Source organism: Dendrobium catenatum, unplaced genomic scaffold (assembly GCF_001605985.2).
Source record: "Dendrobium catenatum unplaced genomic scaffold, ASM160598v2 fragScaff_scaffold_201, whole genome shotgun sequence".
In the NCBI taxonomy this organism is placed as follows: Eukaryota; Viridiplantae; Streptophyta; class Magnoliopsida; order Asparagales; family Orchidaceae; genus Dendrobium; species Dendrobium catenatum.
Genome location: NW_021318663.1, coordinates 205,311 through 224,429, shown reverse-complemented (window position 1 = coordinate 224,429; position 19,119 = coordinate 205,311). Strand labels below are relative to the sequence as shown.

General features: G+C 35.5%; 1 protein-coding gene across 2 annotated transcripts in view; it reads right to left on the bottom strand.

Annotated features, from left to right (window-relative positions):
- LOC110102670 (synaptotagmin-4) overlaps nucleotides 1–19,119 on the bottom strand; it is a 48,366-nt gene that overhangs the window by 13,249 nt on the left and 15,998 nt on the right. For both annotated transcript variants that reach the window (XM_020831104.2, XM_028692956.1), the window contains 6 exons: nucleotides 8,113–8,256; nucleotides 7,534–7,953; nucleotides 7,318–7,452; nucleotides 6,091–6,312; nucleotides 5,699–5,974; nucleotides 5,363–5,503 (listed from right to left, as the gene is read on the bottom strand). In XM_020831104.2, the coding sequence (XP_020686763.1) occupies nucleotides 5,363–5,503; nucleotides 5,699–5,974; nucleotides 6,091–6,312; nucleotides 7,318–7,452; nucleotides 7,534–7,953; nucleotides 8,113–8,256 (1,338 nt within the window). The remainder of the gene's footprint in view (nucleotides 1–5,362; nucleotides 5,504–5,698; nucleotides 5,975–6,090; nucleotides 6,313–7,317; nucleotides 7,453–7,533; nucleotides 7,954–8,112; nucleotides 8,257–19,119) is intronic.

Genomic DNA, 19,119 nt, shown 5'->3' with positions numbered 1-19,119 from the left:
ATTAGATCAATGGATATTCCATGAACGATTGAACTATGGGATCTTAATCAAGCCTACCTCTATGCTCTAACTAAATTCAATATAACTATCAAATACGAGCCTAATGTGCAATCCTAACTAATCACCTTAATCGAAAGTTCTTCACCGTATGTGGGAGGGCTAATTAGCTATGGGGTAAAACAAGTAATAACCCCAGGTCTGAAAAATTTCAGAATAATATAAGGGAAAATATGGTTAAAACAAACCTAATCTACCTCAAGAAAAGATAACTCCTAAGTTTTCTCTCATAAACAATTGAGGAGGATCGAGGATAAGAGGTTGGCTTTTCCTAAGTGATCAAAATCTTGATATCGGATATAGATTATCATATAATGAATACCAAAAATCTCCATTTCCCTTCCCTTTCTGTTATTATTCAATTTCTTTCTATTAACCTTCACCGTCACTTTTGTTTGCTTCCTTCCTGGTTTCAATGCATAAACAACTTGTTCTTCATCCTTTTACTTTGTTTTGATGGATCTCTAGGGAAGGAATAATCTAATTCATGTGTTTTGTGTTAACCTCCATATAATATCCAAAATTGAATGAAACGAATGCATGCCGGCTGTAATCCATGGGATCCACGATATCTGCCCGAAATCCCGACTGAAATCCCGAAATCCTGCTCAGATTCCGCTAAGAAAATACTGTTCAAACGGCGTCGTTCCGGGATGTCTGCGAAAATCCTGCTGCAAGTCCTCGATCGCATCCTGAATCATGTCTATAAAATGAGAGCGAAGCTTTCATTGTCGTTGCTTCGATTCCTTTCCCACGTCCGACTCCAAATACCGATCTCCCCTCTTGCAACCGAGCTCTGTCGAGCTCCCTCCATCCCGATCTTCTCGGTTCCTCCATCCCGCAGAGAGAGAGAGAGAGAGAGAGAGAGAGAGAGAGAGAGAGAGAGAGAGAGAGGCACCGAACCCTACCTCTATACTTGCTGCTGACTTCGCCTCCTCCTCCGACGTTCTCTCCCTGTCGGACTGGAAGTTCTGACATTTTGATCTCAAGCAACAACGGGAGCTCTTGCCGTGAAGGTAACATCTCCCTTTCGCGCGCTCTTTTGGCCAAATCCCGTAAACTCGCCGAACCAGAGGAGGGAAAGGGAGAGGGAGGTTTTATTATTATTATTAAATATAATTAGTTATAATTAAATTAAGATTTAATTATAATTAATTATGTTTTTTTAATTTTTAAGTACAATAATTATAATGAATTATAATTAAATAACTTAATTATAATTAAATTAAAATTAATTATAATTAATTATGATTAATTATAATTAATTAAATTTAATTATAGTTACTTAAATTTAATTGTAATTAATTATTTTAATTTTAATTAATTATTATTGATGATAATTAGCTATAATTAATTAAGTTAATTTTAAATTAATTTTTTTAATTATGATTGATTATAATTAATTTAAATTAATAAAAAAAAAGAAAAGAAAGAAAAATGATGATGCTCTCTCTCTCCCTCGAGCCAACATCGCTCCCGCCGGTCGTTAAGGTATAACACTCCTAAACCCTAAAACTTTGAACACCCACTCCCGGCGCTTGCAACGCGGCGAACGACCACCTATGCACGCTTTTCTCTAGCTTGGTAGGAGAGAATTCGTTACGATGCTTGGAGACGCCGAGAGGCTGCCAAAATTTCGGGTGAAAACATACTGTACTCGGACCTGTTTGAACTCAAAAGAATGCGAACTGTGGACTTGAATCTGGACTAAAATTCAAAAGATTAATGAATGCCAAAACCAAGTGAAATAAAATCAAAATGTGGCTAAAAATCAAAATCAACAAATGAACTTGATTTTGCAAGCATTTGGGACTTGAACTTGCAAGGTGAACTTTGACATTGAACTCAAAACTTGTGGACATCGAACTTGCACAAAGAACTATACTTGAACAAAAAGAACTTTGACGTTTAACATACAAGTTGACTGTATGAAACTATGCTCAGAGCTTGAATCATGTGGACAAAGCATGGACACTTGAACCCCAAATTTGAATGAATCATGAAGGATCTAACTTGAAGAGATTACATGAAACAAAATATCATGCGATGAACCGATATTTGGTTTGACATGTATTCAAGTGAATGTCAATAGATGAGCTATAAGGAATTTGATTTAAAAGATAATCAACTTCCTAATAGAATTATCGTGCAAATGCAGATTTAGGAAGCAAAGACTCATATACAAATTCATTGCAAGTGTGAACGTGAAATCTATGTGACCAATAGTGATTAACTTGTTTAATTATTTCAATTAGAAAGAAGGGATTGATGAACTTGATCTCAAGTTTATCGCAAAGAACTTGCAAGTGTAATTTGATTACAAGTAGCAAGAAGAACATAAATAATATGATTTTACACCAAAATCATAATATTGGGAAGAGGTCATTGGATCACAATGGCTCATTTACAGCATTAGAAACGATGCATCATCAAGCAACGATCAAGAGAGCCGGCAAAGAGTATGGCAATTTACGTACAAGCTACAATACAAGGCCTTCAATAGATGTTATGAATGATTCATGAATTTCATACTAGTCAAAATGCAAATTTTCAATCAACAATAGCACTAATGTTGTCATTCGCATCATGGGTCAAATGATGATGTAATAGAAAGACATATTGTATATTGATGATTGCTTGGAGTTGACAACAAGAGAGATACAACCAACACACGTATGAAGGGTACACTATATTCATAAGCAAAGTGAAGAGAATTTCTTGAAGGAGATTCTGATTATTATCAATAGCAATCGACGAATGGACCAATACATTAACTCAATACTACTTAGTTTCTTGTAAATGCTTCAAAGCTTTCTTGTCAAATGAGATATAATTGTTAAAAAGGATAATGATTATAGGAAACTTTTCAAAGTCAATTTCAAGGACGATAAATCCGTGATACATGTAACAATCTACACATGGACAATTGTAGAAGGTCTGCAATCCATACAAATTATCTATGAATACAAATGTATGTATAACATCCATGGGTAGATGCATAAAGACTACAGTAAATGCAGTATCCTGTAGTCAACTTCAGTCTAAAGATGAATACATCTACCTCCGGCAGTAGTGAACGTATTGAAAAGATCAAAGACACAACAAAATGCATGAAGACTATGACAAATGCAAGCTCCTATGACCCAAAGCAGGAGACTCATTGGTGCACTACGATCCACCTGTAGAAAGCAACGAGTAGTGCACGACAGTCAACCTGTACGAAGTAGCGAACAATTCTATTCAGAAGCTGCTACGTCATGCCACCGGATCTTCAACATTCGTACAAGTAGACAGAAGACGTCCACAACTACAATGCTATGCCACCGGATCTGCAACATTCGTACAAGCAGACAGAAGGCGTCTATTCCATAAATACCCCTGCACGTGCACTGTAATTTGTATACACATAGGTACACTAAAGGGGAAAATACAATCTTAACCCGCATAGGCCCTGGCGAGCGTGTTATTGGTACACACGTGACGTCTAGGGATGCTGCGCGGGTTGACAAGTGATTCAGGTTCGAAATCGATCCTTCTATACGGGTCAATAGAAGTCAAAAGGGTTCGAACCATTAAGCAAATATAAAGTTATGGCGACCGGTATATTTGCTTTAAAACATTCATATTAGGCCTACAACAACATGAATTCACTAATAAAGGCACGAAGCCTATGAAACCCGATCCTCTGTCAATAGCTCGGCTAAGTTGACAAGGTTCAAGCTACAAATAGCAATGACCTCAAACACCCCGATGATGGCCGTGTTGAATGCAGATCTCAACCGGAGGGGTTTCCAAATATTTTTAAATGTCTCGTAAATATTCAAAGTCCATAGCTCCACCCAAAATACCCATAAAAATCCAAAAAACCAAAACTCCACAAAAATCCAAAAAAATCCCAAAAATATTAAAAATGAAATCAATCCATCAACACACTTAAAGCAAAATCCATCCACCCTCCGCAACAGTTTGTCGGGGCGGACAAATTAAAGTTTACTTCAGCTCACAAAGAGCTTAATGCCTAGTCGAAAATATTACTAGGATCCATTCTCAAATCAATCTCTTGCCAGTAAGGACGTGGTACGTGGCCTCTAACTGGCAGTTTCGCCGCCAAATGGCACTGCAGGTAAACGGTTATGACCCGGGGCCCTCTGAACCGAGTGATTTTGCCGTCAAATGGCACCACAGATAGCGGTTATGGCCAGAGCCAATACGCTCCTTAGTGGCGTTAAATCCTTGAGATATGAATCAATAGGATATGATCGATATGGCACAAAGCCCTCTGTTAGCTAAGGTGGATTTAAATTTGTCCCCTTAGACAAACATTCACCCTCGGTTTACAAGGTCCCCTAGGACGAAGCAACCCATGGCTGCCGACAAGGATCCTTCTGTCAGGTTGGGTCGACTACCTCCTCTGACTAAGTAGACCAGGGACCACGATGGCCCGGGACGACGGAACTATGGGATCTTGATTGGGTCAATCATCCATTACCCCACCATCAGCTTTAAGTGCTAGGTGGTGAAATTTCATATTTTAAATATCAAACTTTTCAATACTTTCCAAATTCCCAAATCCAAATCCAGTTCTCCAAATTCCAAACCTATTGCTGCTACTATATGCCAGATAACACGTATATTCTACATATCTGATTGATGACTAGCCTTAATCGAAAGTTCTCTCTCGTGATCGGGAGGGGTAATTAACTATAGGGGCTTGCGCCTATAGGAAACCAGAACTCAGATCATAAAGTCCTCGCAAAATGAGGGCGAAATCTCTGGGTAGTGTCTTATCTACAAACTCATCTGCCTTCCAAAATTTACCTCGGAACTTATTCAGTTAAAACTCTCTCGCCGAAAGAAAAGAGCAGCGAGCGGAGGCCGGGGCCGAATTTTCGGAGCCCACATTTTGCTTCAAAGATGATATGCTTCATGGTCACCAGCCTTTTTCTTTTTAGTGTGATAAGTTTCAGATCTTGCCATTCAACAGACAGTTAAAGACGACCTGCTATCCGTTGGTTTTGAACCCTTGACCAGCTTCATCGGTAGCCAACTACTAAACCACCAGCCTCCAAGCACGACCTTTTCCTAATCTTTCGGCTTTTCACAAAGCTTCTGTAGTTGTCGATAAATTTAACATCATCTGAGGAATTTTCACATAGATTCTTATTTTCTTATTTGTACAAATGCTTCTGGGAACCACTCTGAACTAGATATAACTGTAGTACGAAGAGCATGAATAATGAACAAAAATAAAAAAAGTTCATGCATTAAAAATTATTATCCTAACATTTAGAAAATAACAAGTGACCTTTGTACGTTTCTTCAGGTTACCATAATGAACCCTAACATAAGGATCACTTGTTCCTCTTAGATCTGCAGCAATAAGGTCCCTAGCTTCAATAAGAACCAATTCAATCCAACCAGCTGAAAATGATCTTTGTGATGAGTTCTGCAGGAATTCAAAATTTTACCATCAGAAACCAACGCTACCGCTAGGAATGGAATAGCAAAAGAAAGCTATTTAAATAGACATCCTATAACAAATTCAATGTTAGCAAACAGCTCAAACAATATAAGTAAGCTTATTTTAGCATTCTTATTTTGTTATAATACCAAAACGATCTCAATATGTTGGAGAGTTTACCCAATATCCTTCGTGGGCATTATTCTTTGCAACTTGTATTTGAAGTCTCAGTTCACCAGAGTTTGCTTTTTCAAGGGGTATCCAAACATCTCGGCAAGAACCTTCCAAAAGTCCTTCTAAACTTACCCGTGCACTTCCAACATTTTCATCACTAATTTTTTCTGCATTGTAGCATTTGATCTTGAGATATTCACCTCCTCCAATTTCATCAAACTCAAATGTTTGGTTCCACACAGGAGTTGTGGTATGATATACCGTTTTTGTTTTCTGGAGAACCTGAAGAGGGAAAAGAACTTTCCTTATTACCAACAGATTTGCAATCTTCTTGGTGGTAATCTTAAGAAATAAACCATCAATGTGAATAACAAAACATAGACAGTTGAAAACAAAACCTTTCCATATTCTAATTTGACATAAGGATCACACTTTCCAGATTTATCTTTAGTAGTCAGGTCCCTTCCTTCCACTACAGTTATACTAAGTTTCCTTCCAGTTCTGAGCGGCATGCTTGATGAACCATATATGGATGATTGAAACTGACCATCTGAAGAACTACTCATGGTAACGGAACCATCGGAAAACTGCCATTCCTTTAAGACAAGCCTAACAGTTAACTGCAGTAAAAAAATTTAAAAATATATGTCAAAATGTAAAAGATAGATATTTTAAATAGAAATATAGTTGGAACGGATATATTTTTAAAGCACAAATGCCACCAATACTCAAACTCCACAAGTAACTGAATCGAAATAGAAACCTGAATGTGACCAACATGCCATTCAAATAAATGTATATATTGTTTACCCAGAATTGTACTCTTTCCTCTAGATCTTCTAGTCAAATATTACAATAGATATGAACTTCGCACTCTATGAATTTTCTATTACACAAACTGTTAAGCTTTTAGTGTTCAATTGCGAAGCAGCAACAAGGACCATTATCCAGCGAGTAGCTATCCTCCTTAAGGAAAAGGAATGGTAAAATTGAGAGCAGATCTATCAACAATGTTTGAGTGCAAAAAAGGAATAGAAGGGAAAGAGATAGTTCAAAAATGACATGAAAATTAGTTGTTTTAAAAGACTAGCGTAAATTATAATTAACACCTACATGACACTCAGAAAGGAATTTATGGATAATGATTCATAATCTGAGCCCGGATAGTTGGAATAAGGCTTATAGTGAGGATGATTTAAAGTGCTGAAAGTGTTGTACATAGATCTGCTTGCAAAAGAATAAACGTCTAACATTAAAAAGCTAGTGTGGGTAGACACACAAGTCTGGGAAGTTAAGAGTTGTTGCTGATCGAATCCTGATCACAACTACCCAGACATAAAATAAATCATAGCACTACATAAATAAGGAAACAACATAGCACCTCAAATATCAGGTTGATAAAGCATATAATGGATATAGGTGTACCTCTTGAAACCATATGGAAAAATTAAAAAGCTCCTTGTACAATAATCAACAAACAAGAAAAACAATTTAAAGGTACATTTGAGATCCACTTACCAAACTGCAAAATTACTAATTGCACAGTTCAATTAATGGGGGGCACTCAAAAATCATATTGATAAAGCCTTTAATATAGTAATGATTACTTTGGAAATAAAGTATACCTCTCCAAAATTAGTATCCTCAAATGGAATAACCATTTCAACTTCCTGCCCACAGTTCTCAGCATGCTTTGCCAACACGCCAGAATTGGGCCCTATTGCCCAAAATGTAGTGGAATCATCTGCAACATATTTCATCTGTTGGAAAAAGCAGAAAACATTTACTTCCATTTCAATCTGCAGAAAGCTTTAGTTGAAGTTAATCAATTATAAAGTTACCTTTATCTCACAACTGCTTAAGTAATTTAGCTTTACACTACTTGGACCCCCTTCACATAAATGAAACCTGATTATGCCTGTATCTCCATGCATTACCAGATTAAAAACAGAATTCCATGTAGGATTTGAACTTCGACTAAAATTGGTTTTCCTGGACAAATTTCCAAGCTCCACTTCAATAAATGTCTGCTCAATTTGATTCCCCAAGCTCACTGAAGACTGACTGCTTACTAATGAACTCTCCGGACTCTCTTCAATGTTGCGTTTCACACTATTAAGATTCAAATTACTGGCTGATACTACTGTGACAGAAATTAGTCCACCAACAGCTTTCTTTCTAAGATCTTTTGAGGGCAAGGAAAAACATGCTCGTCGAGGCTCAACCATCATCTTGGCAAGGGTTTCAGTTAAAATTCTAACCTGTTTAAAGTTAGAAACCAAAGGTTCAGCTTTTAAACCTAGACCAAATATTGCTAACTTACAATAGTAAGTCATAGAAATTCAAAAATGGCATGTTTCGATTTTACAAATCCTTGGCTTAATTAAAGGAAATGACCCTGAGATAAATAGCTGACATACCAGCCAAGATGAGACCCCAGGCAATTCTGTTGCCGGAAGTGTTTGGCCATTACCACTACCAAATGCAACACCTATTCTAACCTCAGGAGTAGACTCAAAAGAGTAAAGCAATGCTTGCCCATCAAGAATTGGAGTTATGAGGACCTACAGCATTAGGCTGTAGAGAGTTAGTAGTTTTTATAGCCATAACATTTCATTAAAACTTGTTTAGAACTGCAATAAAAATTCATTAAAAGTATTGATCCAGAAATTCATTGAATTGTGATTGCCAATCCTATAAATGAGGAACGTTAAGCTTCTGATAAGGTGGGAAAAGAAATTTAATAGAAAATGAATGTGGAAATATAAGAATCCTGTTAATCTCCAAATATGTTCCACTAGCAGAATTAATCAAACGAGACAATGACGGCAAAAGATGGGTGTATTTTCACAAAAAATAAACTCAAAACTTTTCCTAAACATTAAAGAAAATCGCCAATTTCACAAAACTAAAGGTCCCAATGAGTGCAGACCCAAGAGAGCCGCAACACTTATTTCACTAAAATTTGTTTAAAACTGCAATAAAAAATTCAGTAAAACTATTGATCCTAGAATTCTTTAACTTGTCATTGCCAAAATCCTATACTAAATGAGAAATGTTTAAGTTTCTGATAAGGTGGTAAAGCAGTCATAAAATAGACAAAACAGTCACAAGATTTACGTTGACCTCCATATATGTTCCACAAGCCAGTTTGATCAAGTGATCCACAAGCCAATTTGATCAAATGAGATGATGATGGGCTGGAACTAGAAGACAGACGTAATTTAACAAAAAATCAACAAAGAACTTTGCTTTCGCATGAAAGAAATTACTCAATCATCACCCGTTTATAAAATGGAAGAACTTGACGAGTCCACAATGCTAAAATATCTCAAGAACGCTCGAGTTGCCACATGAAGAGATGGCGAAAATTTTACCATGCACAGGTTAAGAAAATTCATAGTGAGAGTGCATTCAAACATTTATTTTAAGAAAATAAAAATAAAATATAAATATTATTATTATTATTATTATTATTATTATTATTTAAAATATAAAAGGAAAATATCATTACTAAAAATTTAAAAAGAATATATATATATATATATATAAATTAAAAAGTTACTTTTAAAAGCAATGAGAAAGTTATCCCAAATAAAATTAAAACTTAGAAAAACTATTCTAAAAACTAAAAGGCACTAAGACCCTAACCAATCCCTTAGCACCTATCAATACATATAAGTCATTGATCTAGCACTTAAAAAGTGGCGCCTATTATACATATATATTATTCTAGCCATTGACAAGGGCGCCTTTCATAAATATATCATATCTAACCTTAAAGAAATTTACTCAACAATAACATAACAGGACCATCGGCCTAACCAAAATAAAGCCAACCCTCCCAATTAATATCTGCTCATGTTGACCTCCGGATAAAATCCGAAAGAGAAAACAAAATGTTATACAGCATACCTACGCTGAAATCCTGCCTATCTCTGCTAAATTCCGCAAATCCTGCTCTCAATCACTATAAGACCGACGTCGTTCGCGGTCTGATCCCGCAAATCCTGCGACCTCTCCCGATCGAGAGCCCAAATGCGTCGTTAAATTACCAGAGCAGATGGAAGCCTTCAGTCGCTGCTCTTCCACACACACGAAGCTCCCGTCGTGCCTTCCTGAACCGACACCTCCACACAAGCCGAGAGAGACGAGAGAGAGAGAGAATCTGTCCAAGCCCCATCCTTCCCTTCTCCTACCTAGCCGATTCCACCTGCTTCAATCCCGCCTCAAATTCATCCTTCCCATCCGACCCTTCCTCAATCGATCTCTAACCAAACCGTAAGCTGCAGCCCTCAAGATCCTGATTCCCTCCTCCGATCCTTGCCTGACCCTCTCGTTTTCTCCGGCCGAGCAAGAGAAACAGAAAGAGAGAGAGAGAGAAGGAGAGAGCTACCTGAGCCGTCCGACCTCACCTCTCCTTCCCGAGCCCCTAGCCGAACTCCTCACCCGAACTCCCTCTCTGCCTTGGCTGCAAGATTCATCTACCCGACCCTCAGTTGATTAGGTATTTATTTTATCTTATTATTACTATTATTATTATTTAACTATATTTAGTTATTTTTAAAAACAGTTAATTATAATTAATTATAATTAAATATTTTAATTATAATTAAATATTTTAATTATATTTAATTATTATAAATAATAATTAGTTTTAATTAAAAAATTTATGATTAATTTATAATTAATATAGTTAATTATTAGTGATAATAATTAATCATAATTTATTAAAATTAATTATAATTAACTTTTAATTTAAATTAATTATCATCATTTTATAATTAAATATGGTTAATTATTATAATTATATTTAATTATTTTAAATTATAATTAATTATTATTAATTTTAATTAATTATAATTAAAACAAAAAATCTCTCTTACCTCGACATACGTGTTGGGCCGGCAAACCACCTATGCACGCCTTTGTTGAGCGTGGTAGGAGAGAACCCGGTGCGACACCTACGATGAGGTAGGCGAGTGACCCCTCGATCCACGTGCCAACCCCGCGAATGTACGAATTTTTCTAAACTCAAAACCTTACTTCAATGTTTGTGGCGGACCGGAAAACTGCCCATGCACGCCTTTGTTGCGCGTGGTGGGATGGGATCCCAGTGCGGCACCTATGGCGAAGGATCGCTCATAAGTACCTCCGAGCGGAGGGAAAGCAAACTACTTTTTTTTCAAAAAAATGTTTTAAAACCCCCATGCACGCCTTTGTTGGTGTGGTGGATGAAAATAAAAATAAAAATCACCGCAGCGGTGTCTCACAAACACCCACCGTGCACGTCTTTGTTGACGTGGCGGGTAGGCGGCCTCTTGATTTTTCTCCTAATTGGGGGAGACGCCATGAGGCTGCCGAAATTTTGTCCAAAAAAGACAAGGACTTTGAACAATATTGAATCTTATTTGGACACTGATTTGGACATCATTTGAACTAAATTCAAACTTGGATAACTAAGCAAATGGCTTAAGAAAACTCAAGCAAGAACTTATGTAAGACTTGAGTTGGACTCAAGATTGAACTAAACCTGGACTTGAACTCAAATAAGAACAAGAACTTGAGTTTGGTACTTGAACTCAAGCAAGGACTTAGATCAATGACTTGAATTTGTTCGAACCACGAAGAACTATGATTGAACTTTAGACATTGAACTTGAACAATAAAATGGACTAGTATTTTGACACAAAGCAAATGATTAACAAAACATACTTGAATCTAATGAGTTCAAGCTTGGACTTAATTTGAACATCAAATGGATATGATTTGAATTAGTTAGATTCAAACTCAAATGAACAAAGAGCTTGATTCAAATTTGACTTGAATAGTTAAACTCAAGTAAGGACTTGAAGCACGTACACAGAACAGAACTTGAAAGAGAACTTGGTTTGAACCAAGTGAAGGGGACATAGAACTTAAACTTGAATCAATCATGGACAATGTGGGACTCAAGCTTGAATTGAGTTACATGGAATTTGAATGACATCAAATTGAATATGTGACACATGACAATGTAATAGAGCATGTACAAGACTTGGACAATCTAGCCTACAAGCATCATTTATTCACAAATTATGGAGAAGAATCATACAACCAAATGCCATCAAAAAGGTTTGATTCATACAAATCTCATACAATCAAGCAAAATGATTCATGATGAACAAACCTTCAGTGCACTCAAACAAGAACAAATGAAGTTGTGATACAACTAGCTTGCAAGCAAAGGTCCGCACAAAAAGTCACTACAAGCTTTGGTATAAAGCTTATTTGAGCAATTATAGTTAGCCTACAACGATCATTTCAATTTGAATGAAAGGATCAATATCTAATTCACCGTGTATCTTGTAAACCATTTTGGAGGATAAAAAGTTTGCAAGAAGAACTAAACTACTTTTGAGGACAACGGAGTTGCAATAATTCAATGCTATAACAAAAGATCTTCAACCTACACGAAGATTTAATTCCAAGAAAAACACATTAAAAGGGTTTCAAATACACACAAAAGAGGAATGATTGAATCGAAATGACTGGGAGCATTTAGTCAAAAAGATCTGCAATGCATACAATCTCTCAAAGAATACAGATATACGTATAACATGCCACTTATTGGTAGATGCAAAAAGACTTCAGTAAATGCAGTATCTTGAAGTCAATTTCAATCTGTGAAGGAATACATCTACCTGTCTACTTGTAGCAGTGGCGGATGTACTATATAAGTCAAATACCACAACAAAGTGCATGAAGAATACGGCAGATACAAGATCACATGAGTTTCTACTGGAGCCCCACTACGAATATTACATACTACCTATGAATAAATGCCAAAGGACTACAACAAATGCAAGCTCTTACGAGTCATTCTAGGAAACTCGTTGCACAATACATTATAAGCAAGAAAATATGAAAGAAATACAATAAATACAAGCATCGACAAACACAAAGCAAGAGATTCGTTAGTGCGATATGATCAAACTGCAGAAAGCAACGAGTAGTGCACGATAGTCTACCTGTACAAAGCAGCGAACAACTCAATTTAGAAGCTGCTACGCCGCGTCACCGGATCTGCAACATTCGTACAAGCAGACAGAAGGCGTCCACAAGCTACTACGACACGCCACCGAATCCACAACATTCACATAAGTGGACAAAAGGCGTCTACAAGTATTTTCAAAGTACGCCCACACGTGCACCGTAGTTTGTATACACATAGGTACACTGAAAGGGGTAAAAGCAATCATAGAACCTGCATGGGCCCCGGCGAGCGTGTTACGTGTACGTGTCCTCTAACCAGCGATTTTGCGGTCAAATGGCACCGCATGATAAACAGTTATGATCCGGGGCCCTCTGAACCGAGTGGTTTTGCAGCCAAATGGCACCACGAAATACCGGTTATGGTCATAGCCAATACGCTCCTTAGTGGCATCAAATCCTTGATATATGAATCAATAGCATATAATTGATAAGGCACAAAGCCCTCTGTTAGCTAAGGTGGATTTAAATTTGTCCCCTTAGACAAATACTCACCTCAAGTCTACAAAGTCCCCTTGGACGAAGCAACCCATGGCTGCCGACAAGGATCATTCTGTCAGGTTGGGTTGACTACCTCCTCTAACTAAGCAGACCAGGGGCCACGATGGCCCGGGACGACAAAACCATGGGATCTTGATCGGGTCCATCATCCATTCCCCCACCATCCGCTTTAAGTGTAAGATGGTGAAAATTTCTATTTTAAATACAAAACCTTAAAATTTCCAAATATCCAAACCTTCAAACCTCTAATATCCAAATATCTATGCTGCTACTATATGCCATATAACATGTGTCTCTATGTATCTGATTGATGACTAGCCTTAATTGAAAGTTCTCTCTCATTATCGGGAGGGGTAATTAACTATAGGGGCTTGCGCCTATAGGAAACCAAAACTCAGATCATAAAGTCCTCGCAAAAATGAGGGCAAAATCTATGGGTAGTGTCTTATCTACAAACCCATCTGCCTTCCAAACTTTACCTCGGAACTTATCAGTTAAAACTCCCTCGCCAAAGAAAAAGCAAAACAATGCGTGGGCAGAGGCCGGGGCCGAATTTTCGGAGCCCACATCTCAGCTCCTTCCATTCGCACAAATTCCGAGCAACCTATACCCATATTTGACTAGCCTTTTGTCACACCTCATAGCCCTGTTTTCAATGGCGGAACTAGGTATATATCAGGGTAGGCAACTGTCCACCCTGATTTTTTTTCCTCTATATTAATATACCTATTATAGGAAAATTGCCCACTCTAAAGAAAAGCTTTTGCCTAGTTAAACCAATTTTTTTATGAAAACTCTGAACAGTAAATATTATTTATCTTAAAATAAAATAAAAATTTTATTTAACAAGTACTATTTTTATTATTGTATAATTGAATTATAAATAAACATTAAATTTTATATCAAACAATATTGATATATTTTGTTTTTTGTTTAGATAGAAAAATAAATCATTTAAATTGGAAGATACACAACAAAAAAAAATTCCCATAAATTTGATGGTATTATATTAATACTTATTCTTCAAAAAAATTTATTCATTTAAGCTATATTATTGTTATTATCACTATTATCATTATTATTGTTGTGGTGGTTACTATTGTTATAAGTATTATTATCTTTATTATTTAATTACTTAAAATTATTATTATTATATTATATTATTGATAAAAGGATCAAAATTGTCTCTCAACTTTTTTAAGAAACCAAAATAATCCACTATCATAGACCATTTTAAATGGACCCCAACTATCTGAGGGACATTTGGTCCCTCGACACTTTAAAATGCAATCATTTTGGTCCCAATAACCAAAATAAGATGTTGAACTTTATGGTGTTAAATTATAAGTGTTTTAATAATTTTTAATCAAATTATTTAAGATATAATTTCAAGTAATTAAAAAATTTTTTGAGATAAAATTTATTAATCATTTATATTAATAAGAAAGATTAATAATATTTTGTATTAAATTAAAATATTTAGTCATATTTATGAATTATTGATTGGTAAATATATTTGTGACTAAAATGAATATTTAACTCTATTTTATAAAAAACTACAATTTAAAGTTATTGTATATACTAAAATAGTTACTTGAAAATTATAAAATAAACAAAAATTAAATTTTATTATTTAAAAAATATTTTAGTCATATTTTTCTTATTAACAAATGATTAATAATTTTATTTTGAAAAATTAAAATTATTTAAAAATTATATCTAATAAATAGTTTAGTCAAAAACTTAACAAAATATCTCTAATTTTAACATCATTAAATTCAACTTCCATAATTTTGGATGTTGGGACCAAAATGAGTAAATGACCCTATTTTAAAGAGTTGAGGAACCAAAATGATCTCCTAAAATAGTTGGGAATCAATTTGATCATTCCTAAATAGTTGAGGAACCATTTTAGTCCATTTTCTATAATTATTATTGTTTTTATTGTTATAATTATTATTATTATTTAAATATTTCAAAACTTGCAAACCCTAAAAAAATTAATGTTGGTTCTGCCCCTACCTATTTCCCAAACTCCATTCACATGCATTTTAAATAATATAGTTCCCAACAATACTAAAAAAAATATAAACCTACATAATTTTAAGACTATGGGTTAGTTCTGGAGATAGAAATCAAACTCAAACTATACACATCAAATAGAAGAAATGGACCAAAATGGTCTCTCAACTCTATGTCAGGGACTAAAATGATCCCCAACTCTTTGGAGGGACCAATTTGGTCCCTCAACTTCACTAAATGGGACCTTGTTGGTCCCGCCATGTGATGGTGAAGTTGATGGTGTTAAGTATGAGGGAAATTTGGTCATTTCTAATTAAAATATTCAAAAAATGAGTTTAAGTAGGTATTATACTTTTTGTAAAAAAAACTTATTAAACTTTTCTTTAATAAAATTTTTTAAATAAATTTAAATTTAATAATTTCACTATTCTTTAAAATGTTTATGTATGCAAGATTCTAATCACAAAATTTAAATTTAATAAATTTAAATGCAAGGCAAGTTCTAATCACACGAAATTAAAAAAACAACTTTTGGCATTGTTTCATTACATACATTGTAGCAAAAGCAAAAATACATTTCATTTAATGATCAAGCATTTGTAGTTTCAATCAAAATACATGAGTATGTCAAATACCCCATACAAAAAATCTGGATCAAGAAGGCAATAGAATAAATTATATCCATTCTCCATACAAAAAATTACTTAACAAAACCAAAAATAAATGTCATTAAAGGCTTGTCCATCCCAAACAAAATATCTTGAGCTTCAAAAAGCTCTTTCAATGAGATTTTTTCCTCTAGAGGTGTAAACCTAAAGAAAATATAAAGATTTAATTAGATTGACATGCATAAGAAGAAATCAATTACAAAAAAAAAAATAATAAATCAACATACCAAAAGTGTTTCATTTGAAGATCCTTGAGGGAGAACTTCTGAAGCATATTCAGTTTGAGGTTGACACTCCAACAACTTTGAGGGCTAGTTAAAAAAAAACCTTTTTTAACTGAAAACTGTTAATATTTTGAAATTAAAATTGATCATATGTTATGACTTACCATCTCAACATATGGTTGGAACACTTCCTGGGCTTCTACCTGTCCTTGTTCAGTATTCGTTCTCTCATTAAATGTTAAGCTAATGTGCCTACTTTGTCTACAGCTACAGCAGTCGAGCTTAACATTGGGTCTCCCTAATTTTTAGAGATTAAATGTGATGGTTTTTCTTCGCATCTTCATTGGTCTTCCCCTTTTTGATTTATTATACTTTGATGGCAATGGTGGTATTCGGTTACTCATTGGTCACTCATTAACACCATTCAACGGATTTATATTTGACTCATAACTTTTCATGTAAGTTTCTTTTGCGTAGCAGGGATGCACAAAATCCTCGTAGTCTCCCATTGTCATAGGTATTGCAGCACAAGCATGTTCGCATGGAATTCCACTTAACTCCCACTTGTGACAAGAAATATGCTATTATTAGTATCAAGCTCCAGGGCACCTTGTTTCCCTTTCAGAAAACATCCATCAATACTAGCAATTGGCCTACATCCTGATAGAAAGTCTTTTTTGCATGCATCAACACAAACGTAAAGTCGCAAAAATCTTTATCTCCCATATAAATCTTGGTCTTTAGTAGTAAGCACATAAATTGTTGATTCTGGATTACTCCCTGATACTTACAGACAGTAGTCCCAAATTTTATTAAATTGATCTTCCTCCAAGAAGATAAATTGATGTTCCTTCTTTAGTGCCTTCTTGGCTTGAGGTTTTGATACATGCAATTTCAAGTCATCCATAACTTCTTTTCTAAAAACACTACATCTCATCTAGGGATTGAGTTTGACTCTATTCACATACCTCTTTGCAATAAATGTTGATGTCAAAGCCTTGCTATGATAATTCCATGTACATGTATGATCTTGTAAAGATTTAATATGTCCTGAATTGCTTGATGTGCTGAGATATAAATGCTAAAAGGGAAATTAGGCCATCTACAGATAATCTTACATCTTCTTTTATCATTCTTTATAAACTTAATTGTTTTCCCCGTCAAAATAGACCAATTTTCGATTGCAGTTTTGAACTCCTCCTTCCCACTAAATAGCATTCCTATTTCGAAATAGTTGGTACTAGAATGTCATTGGGTTGAAGGTTGGCCATTTCCATATTTCATCTTCATCACTGCCAATAAGAGTAGCATCATCCTGAGTCCACACAATCACTATCACACTTTCCCCCTTTAAAAATCATAGTAGGATTTTCCTCAATGGTTCCAATGATTTGCTTTCCTTTAAGTTGAGTTTTTTCATACGCAAAATAATCATCAACCTTGTCATCATCATCATCATCATAACAATCAACACTATCATCATTACCGTCACCATCACCCAGTCAACCTCTACATTACTATTAATACCATTCTCCTCACTTAAACCAACAAATAACTATGAGAAATTAGAATCTTCAAGCCATTGAGTAGGTATTTCATTTCTAGGACTTACTCCTATTGTAAAGTATTTGAAACATCACAAATGCCAAGAATAAAATAATCAAATCTGCAAAATGAAGTTGAAAAAAAATATATACCTCTTAACTATGTTATGTTCGATTGTACCACTCTTTATTCCCGCGAAGCGAACGAGGTAGACTCGGTGAACAACGAAGGATCGATACCAAGTGTTGCAATTGATGATCCCAAATTAAGGAAGATCTCTAGACTGCTAATCTGCTATGGGAACTAGTGTTCGACGTGATTGATAGCTTGCTACGGCTCTGCACGGTCGCTAGGGATGTGGGAGCGAGAGTAGTTGTCGACACGTGCGTGGGACTATGACGACTCCGGACGGTCGCTAGGGCTGCGGTAGTGGAAGCGGTATTCAACGCATGCGGATTGAGAACTGCGCTCGACGGTCGGTCTGCTGCATTTAATCTTCTGGTGTCGCTCGGTCTTCAGTGAAACATGCAACTCTACGGAGAAGGTTACACGGAGAAAGCTCTATGGAGAAGGGTTATGCGGAGAAGGGTCACACGTATAATGAGGTTTTCTTTTCTTTTCCAATTACACCCCTCCAGTGCTTTCAGCAGATGCATATTTGTCGTTAAAAGTTAACGTGAGGACCATATTGGTCCCATTTAGTGGAGTTTGAGGGACCAAATTGGTCCCTCCAAAGAGTTGGGTACCATTTGGTTCCTCACATAGAGTTGAGGGACCATTTTGGTCCTTTTCTCCAACAAAAAGCATGCCAAACTATTAAAACAATCAAACTCTCACGGGTATTTCAATAAAAACTATGGTGCTAAATGTTAAGTCTGAATACCTTGTTTTTTAAGGGAATCTAACATAAATTACACGACTCTTAAAAAAGCATGAGATATCTTTAAAAATTGTGCAAACTGATGCGCTGATTTGAACAACTACTTGTTGCGCTGCATACACATGCTCAAGCAAAGCGAGAGAATGAGCTATGCTCACAATATTTTGAGATATTTAAAAAAGGAAGAACAAAAAAAGAGAAAGAAAAAATAAAGAATAAAAGAATTAAAAAAACATCCCTAAAAAATACCAAAGAATATCAAACAAATTAAGTCAAAAATATTTTAAGGATTTTCAAACCTTTTCACACCTTACATATAATTGAAATCACCTACCCAAATTTCTATAAATAACAAAAGATGATGCAACTATCGAGAAAATATAGGATTTGCTACAGCATAATCCTCCATGTAAAAAAAGTGAAGTTGACGAGGTCTGCATCCCAATAACGATCCAAGTTACAAAAGAAGAAAGAAAACATGGGCTACACTGTCTATAGGGCAAGCTAATAAGTACCAATCTCCAAACTAGATCTTCCAGGTGCTAAGTAGATAGG